Source organism: Apis laboriosa, unplaced genomic scaffold, assembly GCF_014066325.1.
Source record: "Apis laboriosa isolate Shangri-la unplaced genomic scaffold, ASM1406632v1 scaffold34_cov151, whole genome shotgun sequence".
Lineage (NCBI taxonomy): Eukaryota > Metazoa > Arthropoda > Insecta > Hymenoptera > Apidae > Apis > Apis laboriosa.
This window is the reverse complement of record NW_025222928.1, coordinates 65,155-79,454: the sequence shown is the minus strand read 5'-3', so window position 1 is coordinate 79,454 and position 14,300 is coordinate 65,155. Positions and strand designations below refer to the sequence as shown.

The 14,300-nt window shown below is 31.2% G+C and overlaps 1 protein-coding gene across 4 annotated transcripts in view; it reads left to right on the top strand.

Moving 5' to 3' along the window:
* LOC122714795 (nephrin-like) overlaps window positions 1–14,300 on the top strand; it is a 330,905-nt gene that overhangs the window by 257,524 nt on the left and 59,081 nt on the right. For all 4 annotated transcript variants that reach the window (XM_043936473.1, XM_043936471.1, XM_043936470.1 and 1 more), the window contains exon 2: window positions 7,826–7,958. In XM_043936473.1, the coding sequence (XP_043792408.1) occupies window positions 7,826–7,958 (133 nt within the window). The remainder of the gene's footprint in view (window positions 1–7,825; window positions 7,959–14,300) is intronic.

Below are 14,300 nucleotides of genomic sequence, written 5' to 3'. Positions count from 1 at the left end.
AAAAAAAAAAAAAAAAAAAAAAAGTTTAAAATGGTTTTCTGGTTGTGATTTTCGCGACGTGATTTTATTAATTTTGACATCTTTGAAACTGATATTCAATCCCATGGTAGAAATATATTTTTTCTACTATATTTATATCGGTGAATCAGAAGGTGCAATTTTAAATTTTTGTCGAGGATTTTTGTTACGTTTCATAGTATTAATTTGCAGTGAATTGTTATTTTATAATCTTTCCGGGTGAAATTTGTTATAGAGTTTAACAGGATCCTGTTAATATATTTTTTTATGTTCAAAAAGTAAATGGAATTTGTTTTTTGTAACGTATCGAATTTTTTGAAATGTATTTTATTGGTTTGTTTAATTGAAATATATACGAATAATACTCTTGGAGAATTAATATTATCAATTATTATTTATTGATTATTCATTGTACATTATTCATTATTTTTATATATATATCGAGGTTATCATAATAAAATAGATATGAATAAAAAATAATCTTATTCATTTCTTATATTCAATATTAATTTCACCATAAAAACTAATTCAAATTGAAAATGTGAAATATGTATTATGTATTGTGTAAATGTGATTTGATTAATTATATAAATTGTAATGTAACAACGATATATGTGTGTGTGTAAGTGAGTGTATGTGTGTGTAAGTGAATGTATGTGTGTGTAAGTGAATGTATGTGTGTGTAAGTGAGTGTATGTGTGTGTAAGTGAGTGTATGTGTGTGTATGTGTATGTGTATGTGCATGTGTACGTATATATATATGCATACAACATACGAAACTAAAGCAGATTAACAATATCGAACGAATATTTCAAAAATAAATGAATGGATTATTTCGGAATCCAATGTCAAGACTCAATATACTCAATATAAAACAGAATAACAATGATCATAAAAAATATTTGCCTATGCTCTTACCTTGAAACGAAGCAAATGAATTTTACATCTCATCCTACATCTTATTTGCATGATATCAAGTTTTCAATTACATGAAATTGTTAAGAATCACATCACACATGTTTCATTCGATTGTACAAATATTTATTGAACAAAACACTTTATTAATATTAAATACAAAAATGAGAAAAGAGTCACTTCAAATCGTCACACGCCGCCATGTTGAACTGAACCTATATAGTGTGTCCCTCTATGAAACTAATTTTCATAGTCGATAATACAGGGAGACGTTGTTACTGTCTAAGAAATATTACTCTTGTCTAGAAATATTACTAAATGATATAGAATATAATATAACTGGATCCAATTAATTATTTACAAATAATTAATAAAATAATTTAAATATTACAATATTATAATAAATAATTTTCCTATATTCACTTTAGATGATACAATATTGATGCGAGATGATATTTATAGAAAAAAATAAAAATAAAAATAATAAGAAATGCATGCTGCTGTATCGTTATTATTAATATCAGGATTATTTACCGATCAAAAAGATGTGCATACGTATATCATACGTATATACGTATACGTATATATGTGCATACGCGCGTGTAATTAAAATACGCACGATTTTCAACGTTATCGACAATTCGAGAAAACCAGGCATTAATAGGTACTTGTGCGGATCAACAATGTAATCGATTTTCATACTGGATCGGTGATTTAATCGATAGTATCGCCTACATGCCGATTACTGCATTAACAAACACGATTACCTCGCGCCGACAATTAATGTTTGATCAGTCTACGTCCTTTTAAACCGTTTCGTTCATTGTGCGTTAAAATCATCGCGGAAGGATCGGATTTTCCCAGTTATCGATTCTCCCTGATGCGAATCGCGGTAAAACCTCCCCCCTAGGAATTGTAAGTGGATACAATGCCGGACCTCGGTGATATCCCAAAACGAAACGACATACCATTCAATGTTTCGCGCGTGTGTGTGTTCATTGAAAGAAATAATACGATGTTTATTTTCGAAGGTACGGAATTTTGCAGGAAATTGCGATACCGAGCAGATTAAAAGTAATTACAGATATCGTGAATGTAAAATTTCAAGTGAAATTGAATTCTACGTTGTGATATTGCATTATACTGTATATTTTGCAAAGAAAATGGAAAATTGTTCCGACATTCTATTTCATTCTTAAATCATCGCCGCAAAACAGAAGAAAATAAAATGAAACATAAAAATTAATCTCGAATTCCTACCTTCTTCATTATACATACAATTTTTCTTAAAATTATATTATATCTCGCGTTCCTTGATCTTACCTTTCTCAAGGGTTAATTCGAAACATCGGTATAATACATCCAATGTAATAAATTAATTTCACACGGCATAATGTACACGACACGTGTGAACAATAAACCAGATCCATGGCTCAAAAACCGCCCACCCGTCGCGAGAGCGATAATATAAACCGTAGCTTCCTTCAAATACCTCCTCCCCTATTTTCCACTCTTTATACCAGCGTAACAATCGAACATTGTTCCCTTTGTTCCCATTCGTAATGCAGTAGGATTCGAAGCAATTTTTCACTATCTCGCCGAGTAAATTAAAATCACCACCGCGGCATAAAACGGTGCGGTCATCCCCGGCCTCGATTCCTCGACAACCCCTCGAAAACATTTGTCGCCGGGTCGAGAACCTCTCTTTGGATACGTGTACACTACCGGTTTTCATCCGAAATGTTAAATGGCTCGTAAGTTTGGGCCCGTTGCCATTTTCAATATTCTCTGGAATCGAGGATATATATATACACCGAAGAACAATAATTAATACAGGAGAGCTATCGATTAATCATCTTTTCTTCGTCTCGTCCCCCTGTCAACGACAAATTTTACGCCCTTCGCGAGAATTATCGCGTTTCATCGATTTTATCATCGTTTCACAGGCTGTATTGGATATATTTGTGAGGGCTTCTATTTCACTTACACGGTCACGGTTTTGATCGTGGAAACAGAATTTTCGAATGGTCGGTTTTGTACGTTTCATTATTTTCGATTCGAGGCACGGTTTTTTGGGATCGCGGCCGATTTTTATCGTGTCCTTTTGTTCGCAACCTTTGTCCAGCCGCGTTTTTTTGAAAATAAGTAATTAAACACGACGGACTGTTTTTTTTTTTTTTTTTTTGGAACACCGATTCTTTTGAAATCGTGAATTTGTTCAATGGAAGTTTGTAGGTTAATTCTTGCTGATACTTCGAAAACGAAATGTTCATTTACAATATTTTAAAACAGACGAATGTTGATGTCTTTATACTTTTGAATAGTTTCCAAAAATTCAATTTACAAAAGGAGAGTTAAGAATAATTCTTATTACTTATACAAATATAATGAATTATAAAATAACATAAATACAGCATTGTAACAAAGAAAAAGAGCTAAACGAACTACCAGTAGAATATATCTTTTTTTAGTGAGGGAACAAATTCACACCTATTTCAACAAGAGTCAAGAAAATGATAAATTTGAATAAAATTTAGGAAGCAAAGTAAAATAAGGATATATATTTTCAAAAATCGATCGATAATCAATAACTCACATCCCCGTAAAAGATTCAATCAACCCTGTAACATCATTATCACTGTGTCCAAGAGGAATATATCCAAGAGGAGGGATAGTTTCGCTTGGTCGCACTCTGTCCTCTATTAGGATCGTTCGTTCCAGATTCCTGCGATCGACAATCGCATAGACGCACCGTGCCCAATGAGCACGTACACACCTCGGATCGATTCCCACACGTATTATTAACACAGGTAGGAAATGGTGGTGCAGGAAACTTGGTGCGTTTTAACGTTTGCGGGCCACGTGAACAAATAGCCGGCGCATTAAAACACGTTTGCATATTCATAAGCGAAGGAACGCACTTAAGCGAGTTAACGACTCAACGAGCGGCTGAATATTCTTGACAGCCACCCAGTTGCGTTTTAATTAACGTTGCGAACCGTTGTTGACTACTGGCCATCCGTTATGCGTGCAAATTATCGATCCTGCACGCTTGGACCGCGAATCGTTTATGTTTTCACGCGTAACACGAAGCTGTTAATGTGAATCGAGAGGCGGTGATAAAAATGACCATTGTTCAGCATTGTTTCCGTAAAGAGGTATTGTTTAAAAATTTCAATTATTTTTTTTTTTTTGTTTAGTAAGTTTCAATCGTCTGCTGTAGATATATAGTTAATTAATAATGTTTCGAGTTAAAATATTTGTTGGAAGGTGATTTGTATTTTTGAAAAGGCAGAAGGATATTGTTCATTATCTTGAATTTTTTTTTATTAATATTTATTATATATTATAATTGTTGTAAATATATTATTTATAGAAATAATGTTTGAAGACGTAATTAAAAAAGAATAACATTGATTGTAGTTCCTCAATAGAACAAAAGATTATTTTTAATTTTTAATTGATAAATTTCAATTTTTCTTGGCAAAATTATATTGCTGCGAATAATAATATGCTTCGATACATAACACGGATATTATAATATAAATTGAAAAGTTTATAATAAAAATAATACCTAATACAAACTATTTATAAATTATAGAAGATTTAATTTATGAATATTTATAACACTTTATTGTATGCATAGTGAATCGATACAGAAGAAAGAACACTTAGTTTTCATTTTATTGATCGGATATTAGAATTCCAATACTATCTGAACAGTCGATCAAGAGGACGTAGTGAAACTTTTACGAGACGCACTCCAATCTAGTTGCACAATGGCTTCGAAAATCTTCTTTAGAAAGATTTTATACCCTTCTTGCGATTCAACAAAATTGTACCTTGCAACTCGATAATATTATTGATCAGCTGTATCAAATTCTATTTAAATTTTTTTATCAAGAAATTTTAATTTAATTAAATTTCGATTTTCTTTATTAAAATATTCGTATCGTATATTATATAACTTCTGCGTGTGTTACTGCAATTATGTAACGTTCATGTAACACAAGATTAATGATACATATTAAATAAATTTATAATAAAAAAGAACTACGATAAAATATAGAAAATTGTCTGTGTAAAAAATGTCAGACGCGAAAGTGGCACAAGTAATAATTCGCTTAACATCATATTTCAAACGTGTTACATTCACGTCTTTCGTTCTTGTCTGCATGATAAGTACAGAAGCGTTCTATCAGGTAATTAATTGCGCATAATAGCCATCGATTAATCGGTCATTCTCGTCTATCGCTGACCTGAAATCCGTCATTGTCGGCGTTCCGTGACAAATCGGCTGTATCGTCTGAGAATACCGCCCTGTCAGAGATAGGGAATTTAAAATAGATAACCGCAGTAAAAATAATCGAAATGGTATTATCTTCTCTCAAAGAAATCGCGAAATTTCGAACGTTATACGTATATATAAATTTTGTTTAATTTAAACAAATAATTCTATAATAATCTATCTAATAATAAATATATATCTATAAATAATATAAATAATATATCTAATAATAAAAGATACAATGAATAAAATATTTCTAACGGCATGAAATTAAAATATCAAACCAAATGATCCGAGTTGATAGATATTTCTAACGTTACTTTCTATTTATAAATGAAATGTTATTTCCTATTCCGATAAATTTATCCATGAAATTGTTAATTCACTATTCTTTCAAATTGAATATTCACTCATACACGCTTTTCCCACGAGCTTCGGCCATGATAGTGGAAAAGGCAATACAATTTCCGATAAAAAAAAAAAACCAGGAAACGAAATTTCCACCCTTTGGTCTCATAAATAGTCAATTTGGTAGTATTTGACATGCCATTGACACGTTTCAATATTCAGCCGATGGATACACGATATCGAATTTGTTATCGTGTTTTGGATACGTTTCGTTTTTTCTCTCGATGGACAGAGAGAGAGAGAGATATTAGTCTCACTATACAAGCGTCAAATTATTGTAAATAGTTGTACGGTACGATTCTCGTGTTTTTTTAATATTTAGAAAGTACACCGTTCAAAATAACCATTATAAAAGTTAATTGAAGTTTTTGAAATGACAGAAAAATTGCGTTCATACGTTTTCATTAAATGATTGATACGTAAAACGTAATGAAGTTTTTTTCAGTAAATAGTTCGAATAATATTTTCGGGGCAAATATATTTTCACTCGGTTATTTGTATAGACAAATAAGATAAAATAAAGCAATGAATAATTAAGGATGATTAAAATTGAAGCAAATAAAAATTGACATATATTATTTAAAATGACAAAACTCTGTAATTAACGTCATTTATAAAAAAAACTTTTTACTAAAAGTTGGAATTAATTAATTAAAAATTTCTTGTTAATTGTTCATTTTTTAAAATTTATAAATTAATATCAAATAAATATAAGTATTAACATTTTTCTTTTTTTTTATTGAAACTACATTTTTGAAACGTTATTGTAGAATGATCAATAATGTTTCTACGTGCTAGAATTCTTTCTTGACAATGTTGTATGCAAATGATAAAAGAGAACGAATAAAGAATGTAAATTAATACGTCTAATTGTCATTAACAAAGTATCTTGACCGTATTACGTTACACTTAGCCTCTATTCGCCCATAGTCTTATTAAGGAAAATTATACACATGCCACACAAAGTATAAAGAGACCGGTAGACTTCAGAGCGCCCCGGTTAATTGCTACAATTACGTTTGATTAATGACTCTAATTGCACTTTCTTTTTCATTTTTTTTTTCCACCTCTTTCTCTATTCCTCTTTTATTCAATCCTGTAACGAGCCACGATATCGTTAGCTAACGTGAATCAACGCGGTTACCCGAATGAATAACGAAAATTAATATTCGACGTAACTCGGTAATATGAAAGATTTATTCATTTCGTGTAATGCAGATGTTTACGACACGAGCGTGAATACAGGCTGCATGCATGTTGTTGAGTTTAGAACTTTGGTTTAATGTTAGAAGTCATTTACTCGGATATAATTATCAGCACAGTTCTCTTGAAACATGGTATATTTAATTGAAAATAACTTTAGATGATTCTGTCTAATTTTCTAGATTAGTTACACGCAACGTACAATGTTTTATAATTATTATTATATTATAAAAATTAATATCACCGTAATTTTTACATACACAACGTATAGAAAATTGTTTGCAAATTTTAAAGAATTAAAATTTATGATTGCAAAACGAATGAGATTATAGATTAGATTCTTATAATAAATATTGGGTGGTCTTTGGAGGAGAATATATTTTAGAAAATACATTTTAATTGTGCAATCTCAAAAGATTGAAGATAGTAATTAAGGGGCGCCAAGGTTTTGACAAATGGGATAATTACCGAGTAATATATTGTTAGAGGTTGCTTGATTATATTGTTTTAAAATAATTTAGTACTTAATAACAGGATAATGATGAATGAAAAGTAGATTATATATAATTGAGATATCCGAAAATTTTTCTTAGAATTCTGACATAAATTTTCTATTCTGCTTCTTCTTATTTTCTACCTAAATCTAATTTCAAGAGAATAAATATTATATTGCAAGATTAAATTTTTTTCGATATAAAGATGAACTTGCAATTTTCAAAATCAAATCATTTTTTCTTTATTCACTAATTAATAAACTATTCACTAATTAATAAACTTATCAAAAATAAGAAAAAATTGTACTCGTCACTTACTATTCAGATACTGTTCAGATCATTTACCTAGGAAAATCAAAGATAACAATTTTGATTGGACACGAAGTTTTATCGATAACTCCATACGATAGTTAAGTCAGACGATTTGACGCAAACTCCAGTCACGCTCTCCTCTTGTCATATGATGTACCTGACTTTCGGCTCGTCTTTGTCATTACAGTGACAATGACAGATGCGGAGGCAGTGGCAGGTGGAATTGCTCAGTTACCATGCGACGTGGAACCTCCAGTCCCCGGGGACAAGCTGCATCTAGTTATTTGGTACAAGGAGGAAGCAGACGCACCGATATACAGGTAAATTTCATTTTTGCATTCCTTATTCCCATTTTCATTTCGCATTCTTACTCCATTGCTCGAGCAAAAATAAAGAAAATAGCAAAAACACGTGTACTTTTTAAACAATTTAGAGGGACTTTGATTTCTATTTTACACGTAGTTTTGTATTTTGATTTGAAAATTAAAAATTAATAATTTTTTTTTTAATGGAATATTTATTAGTATAAAGATATACCTAAGGATTAAAAGAGGAAAATTTGTAATGGCAATCAATATAATTTAGAAATATTTAAATTCAATGTATTGTTAAATCTATTTTATCTAAATTGTCTTTTTTTTTGAGTTATATGTGCATATATTTTTAAATATATTTGCTGCATTTCAAATATTAATTATATCCTTGGTTTTTATGAAACTTTACAAATTTATTAATTATTCTTTGTGTTTGATGTTACATCTTTGAGTTTTAAAGAAAATTTTCCTTCTCTTTAAATATTTTATAAAGTAAAGTTCCCCTTCTGAGCCATGAAAAAATATGAAAATCATAAAGTCAATAAAAATAGATTTATCATACTTTTTATGTAGTAATAAAATACAGCAGTAGAAACATAAACATAAAACAAGCTTTCAAAGTACATATGAATATGTTCTTTCTAAGCTTCTAAATCAAAATACCGTTTAATCTATATTTTTATAAAAATTTTTTATTGGAATCTTTTCTAGCAAATATATATTTTCTGTATACGAATTGATGTTACAAATTATAATTCTAAACAATTTCTTTAATTAAAACCTATATATATCATTTCATCATCCTTAAACTGTGAAATAGCACTTCAAATAAGCCTTGTACTTCAAACCAATTAAGTTGCCCTCGTAACAAGTCTTAATTAGAAGAACTCCTATGTGCACTATAGTCTATAAGAAGTCAATCAATTGTGTTCAAGATCACTAAGCAATATACTTCTATTCTACTCTTCATCTTCTATCTCCTTTCAATTTCCATTCAACTAAATTTTTAGAAAAAATTAACTATTTTTTCTCATCACTTCCATGAAAAGAATTTTTCTGCCAATCTATCATCAATACATTTTGCCAGAAAATGATTTCATTGTGAAAAGAGAAGGAAGGAAGTTTTTAGAGAAGTGGAAGAAAAAGAAATTAGGAACAAATAACAGGGTGTTACATTGTATTATAGAATAGAGTACCCGTCATTTGTTCTTCCACCTTCAATTTTCGTCTATTTTCTTCCACCATTACTTTTCTTCCGTTCTTTCTATAACAAGATCTCTTTCCTGGTCACCTAAAATACAACGAGAGCTCGATAACAGATAATCGTAATTATCGTTTAACAAAAAAAAAATTTATAAATAAAAATTACATAAAGAAACTTCAAGAAACGTGAAATAAATTCTTCGAATCATCTAGCAATCCTCGAAATTTAATTTAAATCTTTATTAAGATGGAACGAGGCAAAGTGATGAGAGGTAACGACGACGAAGAGGCAAGCAAGAGAATGCAAACGGATAAATAAATGGATGAGATTGGCAACGTTTCAGAGATTAAAATACCTTGGAACTGGAAACGAATTTATGGAAAATAATCCCGTTTTTGGAACGGGAGAAACATCGGTTAAAACATCAACGATTATTTCACGGAATGTTTCGCAGAATGAGACGGAAAGATACGACGAACGAGATCAAAGTTTCGTCTCATTATGCATGTGGAGTCGAAATTATAGATACAAGATCTCCATATACAAGATCTCCAAGTGACTTCTATGATTTCTACACCGTGCTCCTCCTCAAGTTTCTCAAAATATTTGCTCGCGGTAAATAATTCTTCTCGCTCCCTCGCTAAGGGACATTGAATTGAGTAGCGTTCAAATCGTTTCTTTTCAATGCAAGTCTCGAAAATATTTAGAGAGTTATTGTGAGACGTTCTTTCGAAGCATATTTTAATGTTCACGTACCTTTTTCTTCTATTCATCTCGCCTTATATATATTTTACAAGAAAGTAACTATTAATCTCGTAAAAAAACAATCAATCCAAGTTAATATCTTGATTTTCTCATAAAAATTTTAAATATCATGCAATAATATCTTCGACAACTCTCACGATATCCTCCAATAATTTCAATAATTTTCTTCTCACTTGTAAACTGCGGGAATACACCGGTTGTCACGCATTGAAACGAGCGGAGAAAATCTCCGGTCGAAAGTGGAACGAAGGAAAGCCGTTCACACGGTATCACGGGAGGTTGACAGAATGAAACGTTCAGGGACGAGAGTATAAACGTCCTCCGAGGACCGGTTCGAAGATCCAGACCCCTGGGGCGTCGTGTCGGCCGCAAACCTCATCTTGCCCGCGGCCTTTTATACGGGACGAAAAGATTCGAGAACACACCTGTCCAAATGCACCGTGGATAATCGAGTTGGACTCGTAATTCGCGCCATCGAACCATGCTGTATCGATTTCACACGGTCGTTTTTCTTTGCAGACCTGTCCGTGTTCCTCTTATTTCTCTTCATTCGTTTCTTTTCCAGTCGTTCTTGTTAGCGATCTTACGACATGGTATGGAGTTTGAGGCAACGAAGTTTTGATTTTTCTTTTCTAATGGATTTGTTAAACAGATTCACTGTATGTTCGCTGTATGATGTCAAGATTTTTTTGTGATTTATGACAGATAATCGCTTGATCTTCTGTGTAGAATATGTATAAGTTATGTTACAGTTACGTTATGGGGAAAATTAAAGGAAATATGAATGTAGTTTATTATGTGAAAGTTTCGGTGAATGTCTTAATATTATGTCTCAATATGTGAAAGGATAGGAATATGAAATTTCAGTGGTCAGATTTTTCTTTATATTTTTTTTTAGAATTATAAGTTTCAACAATAATTAATTCAATAATATGATAATTCATTGTAAATTCTAACGATCGAAAAACAATTTATAAATTTATTATATATTTAGATGAAAAAAAACATGATTTAAGAAATAGAATTAATAAAAATCCAATTTTCTATTCATTTAATTAAATTATTCTAATAAATAAATTATCGACACAATTGTGAATAATACAAAATTACAAGAAAGCATTAAACGAACAAAATTTCAAACTGCCAATAAATAATTATTAATAATTTCGACGTCTACGCTTCCAGCTTCCAATCTCAATTAAATTGCTCGCGTAAAAAATCAAAATAATCGATAAAGTAATGTTCAAAATTAATTAATTCGATTGAAACGTTCGAGGCCTTTTCGTTTCAAACACGGAATCGCAAAATTTCGACATTTTCGACAAGGGGGCTAATATTTTTCGCGTAGGGGGGAGGTTTTTTAATCACCAACGATCGACAAATATTTGCCCGGATGTTTTCATCGAACGAAACCCGAATGATATTTTCGTGCGTTTTAAACGGCTTTCGGGTCAGATCGATTTTGTTGTAATAACGCGATAGGGTAAATAAGGGACAAGCTGTCGGGTAAAAACACGACAGTCATTTGAGAACCATTTAAAGCGAGCGTTTGACGCGTGCCACATTTTTGGTTTTAGTTTGAAGGGAAAAATTCATGGGTACCGTGAATATATTCATAAGATACTCGTCAAATAAGATTTACAAATAACGAGGAAGTAAAATATTTGGAAATATCCTTTTATTCGATCATTAAGTATTTACTCTCGTGAATGTGTATTTATTTCTCGTGAATGTCTTCTAATAATTGTTTCATAAAATTAATTAATAATAACGAGCTTCAATGTATATTTTATCACAAAATCTACTCCTCTAATCTTTACATATAACGAATAACGCTCGTAACAAAATATTTAAAAATATAGGAAGTGCTGGGTAATTACTTCTCATTATTAAAAATTAAAATTAATTATACAATTGTTGAATCATTTTTTTTTTCTGAAGATTGGAATTTTTGTCCAACAACACGTTCGTCCAACGTGTCATCCTTTGGAGAGGATGCAGTTCGCGAGAGGCAGGACTTGCGACAGGACAGTTGTCAAATGAGCAGATTTATTAGTAACAATAAACCAACGCGCGCGGATACGCGTGACGTATGGGCGTTATACAATGTACAGCACAATATGATTCAACTGTGTGCAGAACAATGTAGAATATGGCGGGCACGAGTAGACGTTTCGTTTCGTGCGCCGCGATAAATTGGATCTAATGGGTCGTTGTGTTCTTTTCGATGGAAAGATATGGAACCGTGAAATGAGATGGTAGAATTACGCGAGCGCAAATTGAATTTTCGAATTGCGTGTATATATTATGACGATGTGCGGGGGTGTAGAATCCCGCTAGATGGTATTGGGGCATATTGGTGCGAGATATAAGCGGGAAAGTGCAAACCTGGGGGAACGTGAAGTTACAGGTTTGCGGAATTGTAGAGAATTCGTAGAATTGTGGAATTGTGGAATTGTGGAATTGTGGAAATTCGAGGATGAATTCGTATCGCAAAAGCGAGGTACGATTGAATGAATTGTAGAAAATGGAAAGTTGGAATTGCATATATATATGTGTTGATAATAATTTGTGAAAATTTTCATAATAAAATGTTATACTGTAATTGTAAAATTGTGCATTATTGATAATTCATGGACCATCGTGGAAAATTGTGATAATGAGAAAATTGTGAAATTGATTCGCCGCGTATAGAATTTTAAAAATTTCAAAAATTAAAATAGCGTGTTAAAATTAGAGAAAACGTTTGAATTGAAAATTGTAACAGGATGGAAATATGAAATTATGGAATGATAAAATTGCAAAGTAAAGGTATTGTTGAAATTTGAAATTCTGATATTGGAGAATTGTAAGACCGTAAGGCAGGATTGTAGTACAAGGGAATTACAAATTAGGTTAATAGAATAAGAGAATTACAAATTAGCCTTGAAGAATTATAGAATTGCAAAATCCCAAAATAACATAGATGCCTGTAGCATATGCAAATTAAGAACAAGAAAATATATAAAACCAAAATACTAATTAATAATAGAATATTGAACTGATTGCAGAATGAGAAAATTATATAACAGAATAATGGAATTACAGGATTGGAAAATTATTTTAATATTTTTACCATATTGTAAAACTCGACTACTACTACGAATAGGAAAATAAATGAAAATAAAATTTCGGTACACGAACATTTTTAAAAAACGTAAATTTGCAAAATTATAGAATTACAAAATATCGAACAAATTAATCAAAAAGCATTATATTTAATAAATATTTAAAATAGAAATTCTACCTTCTAATTCTAAATAGGTAGATATAAAATAATTATATTAATCGTAAAAATTTAAATCCAACAAATAGATACCTATCCAAAATGAAATAGAGAATCTATATAAACATAAGATGTACGATAAATTTGTTATTCAAACTTCATTCAAAATGCGATAAGAAGGATTCGATCAAATATAAAAGTACATATTGAATCTTTCGATATATGTTCTCCTCCCTTTCATCCCCCTCTCTAAGATCCCTTATTCTCAGAAGTTGATATCACGATCACAGTTTATGCATAGAAACTAGGAAAAGTAGAAATCCCATCTTTCTCGCTATCGTTACAGAGGATCGCGTCCTCATCTTTGCTTCACGTACTATTTCCGTTGCCGCGTCTACCGCATGGTTGTTCCACTTACGGTAGAACTTGGATCCAAGGATCGTGATCCCCGTTCTAAGTCTTTAAAATGTATGAAAACATTTCGAATTCTAAAACAGAAATTATTAAGATATACAATTATGATGTTTGTAATGCTATCGATGAGGAATTGATTATCGCAAATTAATTATCGCAATTATCGTTCAGTAATTATTTCAGACGTTACATTTGAATCTTTTACTCGCGACTATAAGGCGTAAAGATTAAAATGGGCGAAACAGAGTGGAATATAGCGACTATAATTCTTGTTTCCAATGAACTCTTGCACCGTGGATGTCGATCGAATGGCTGGAAGGGCAAAGAGCAATTCATTTTATGGACCTGCTCGTCGGCAAGAACACTGCCGTGGAACATTTATGAAATTAAACGTGCTCTACCGTAGAATCGACAAGAAAGAGAGTTTGTGTGAGAAATGTGACGAGATGGATAAAATAGGAGAGTGTATGAAGTGAAATGTTCGACGTTTTCCTTCCGATTTATCGTGATATCGTGTTAAACGAAGCTGCCTATTTTTTTATTTTGAATATTGTGCATTATGCACGTTAACAACAAATTTTAACAAACAAGGAAATAAAATCTAAATGAATATTACGAATATTTTTCAAATTATTAAAAAAGGGAATACAAAAGCTGATCCAAAAATTCCTTAAAGATTAAATGTTTTTCCAATTTTAAA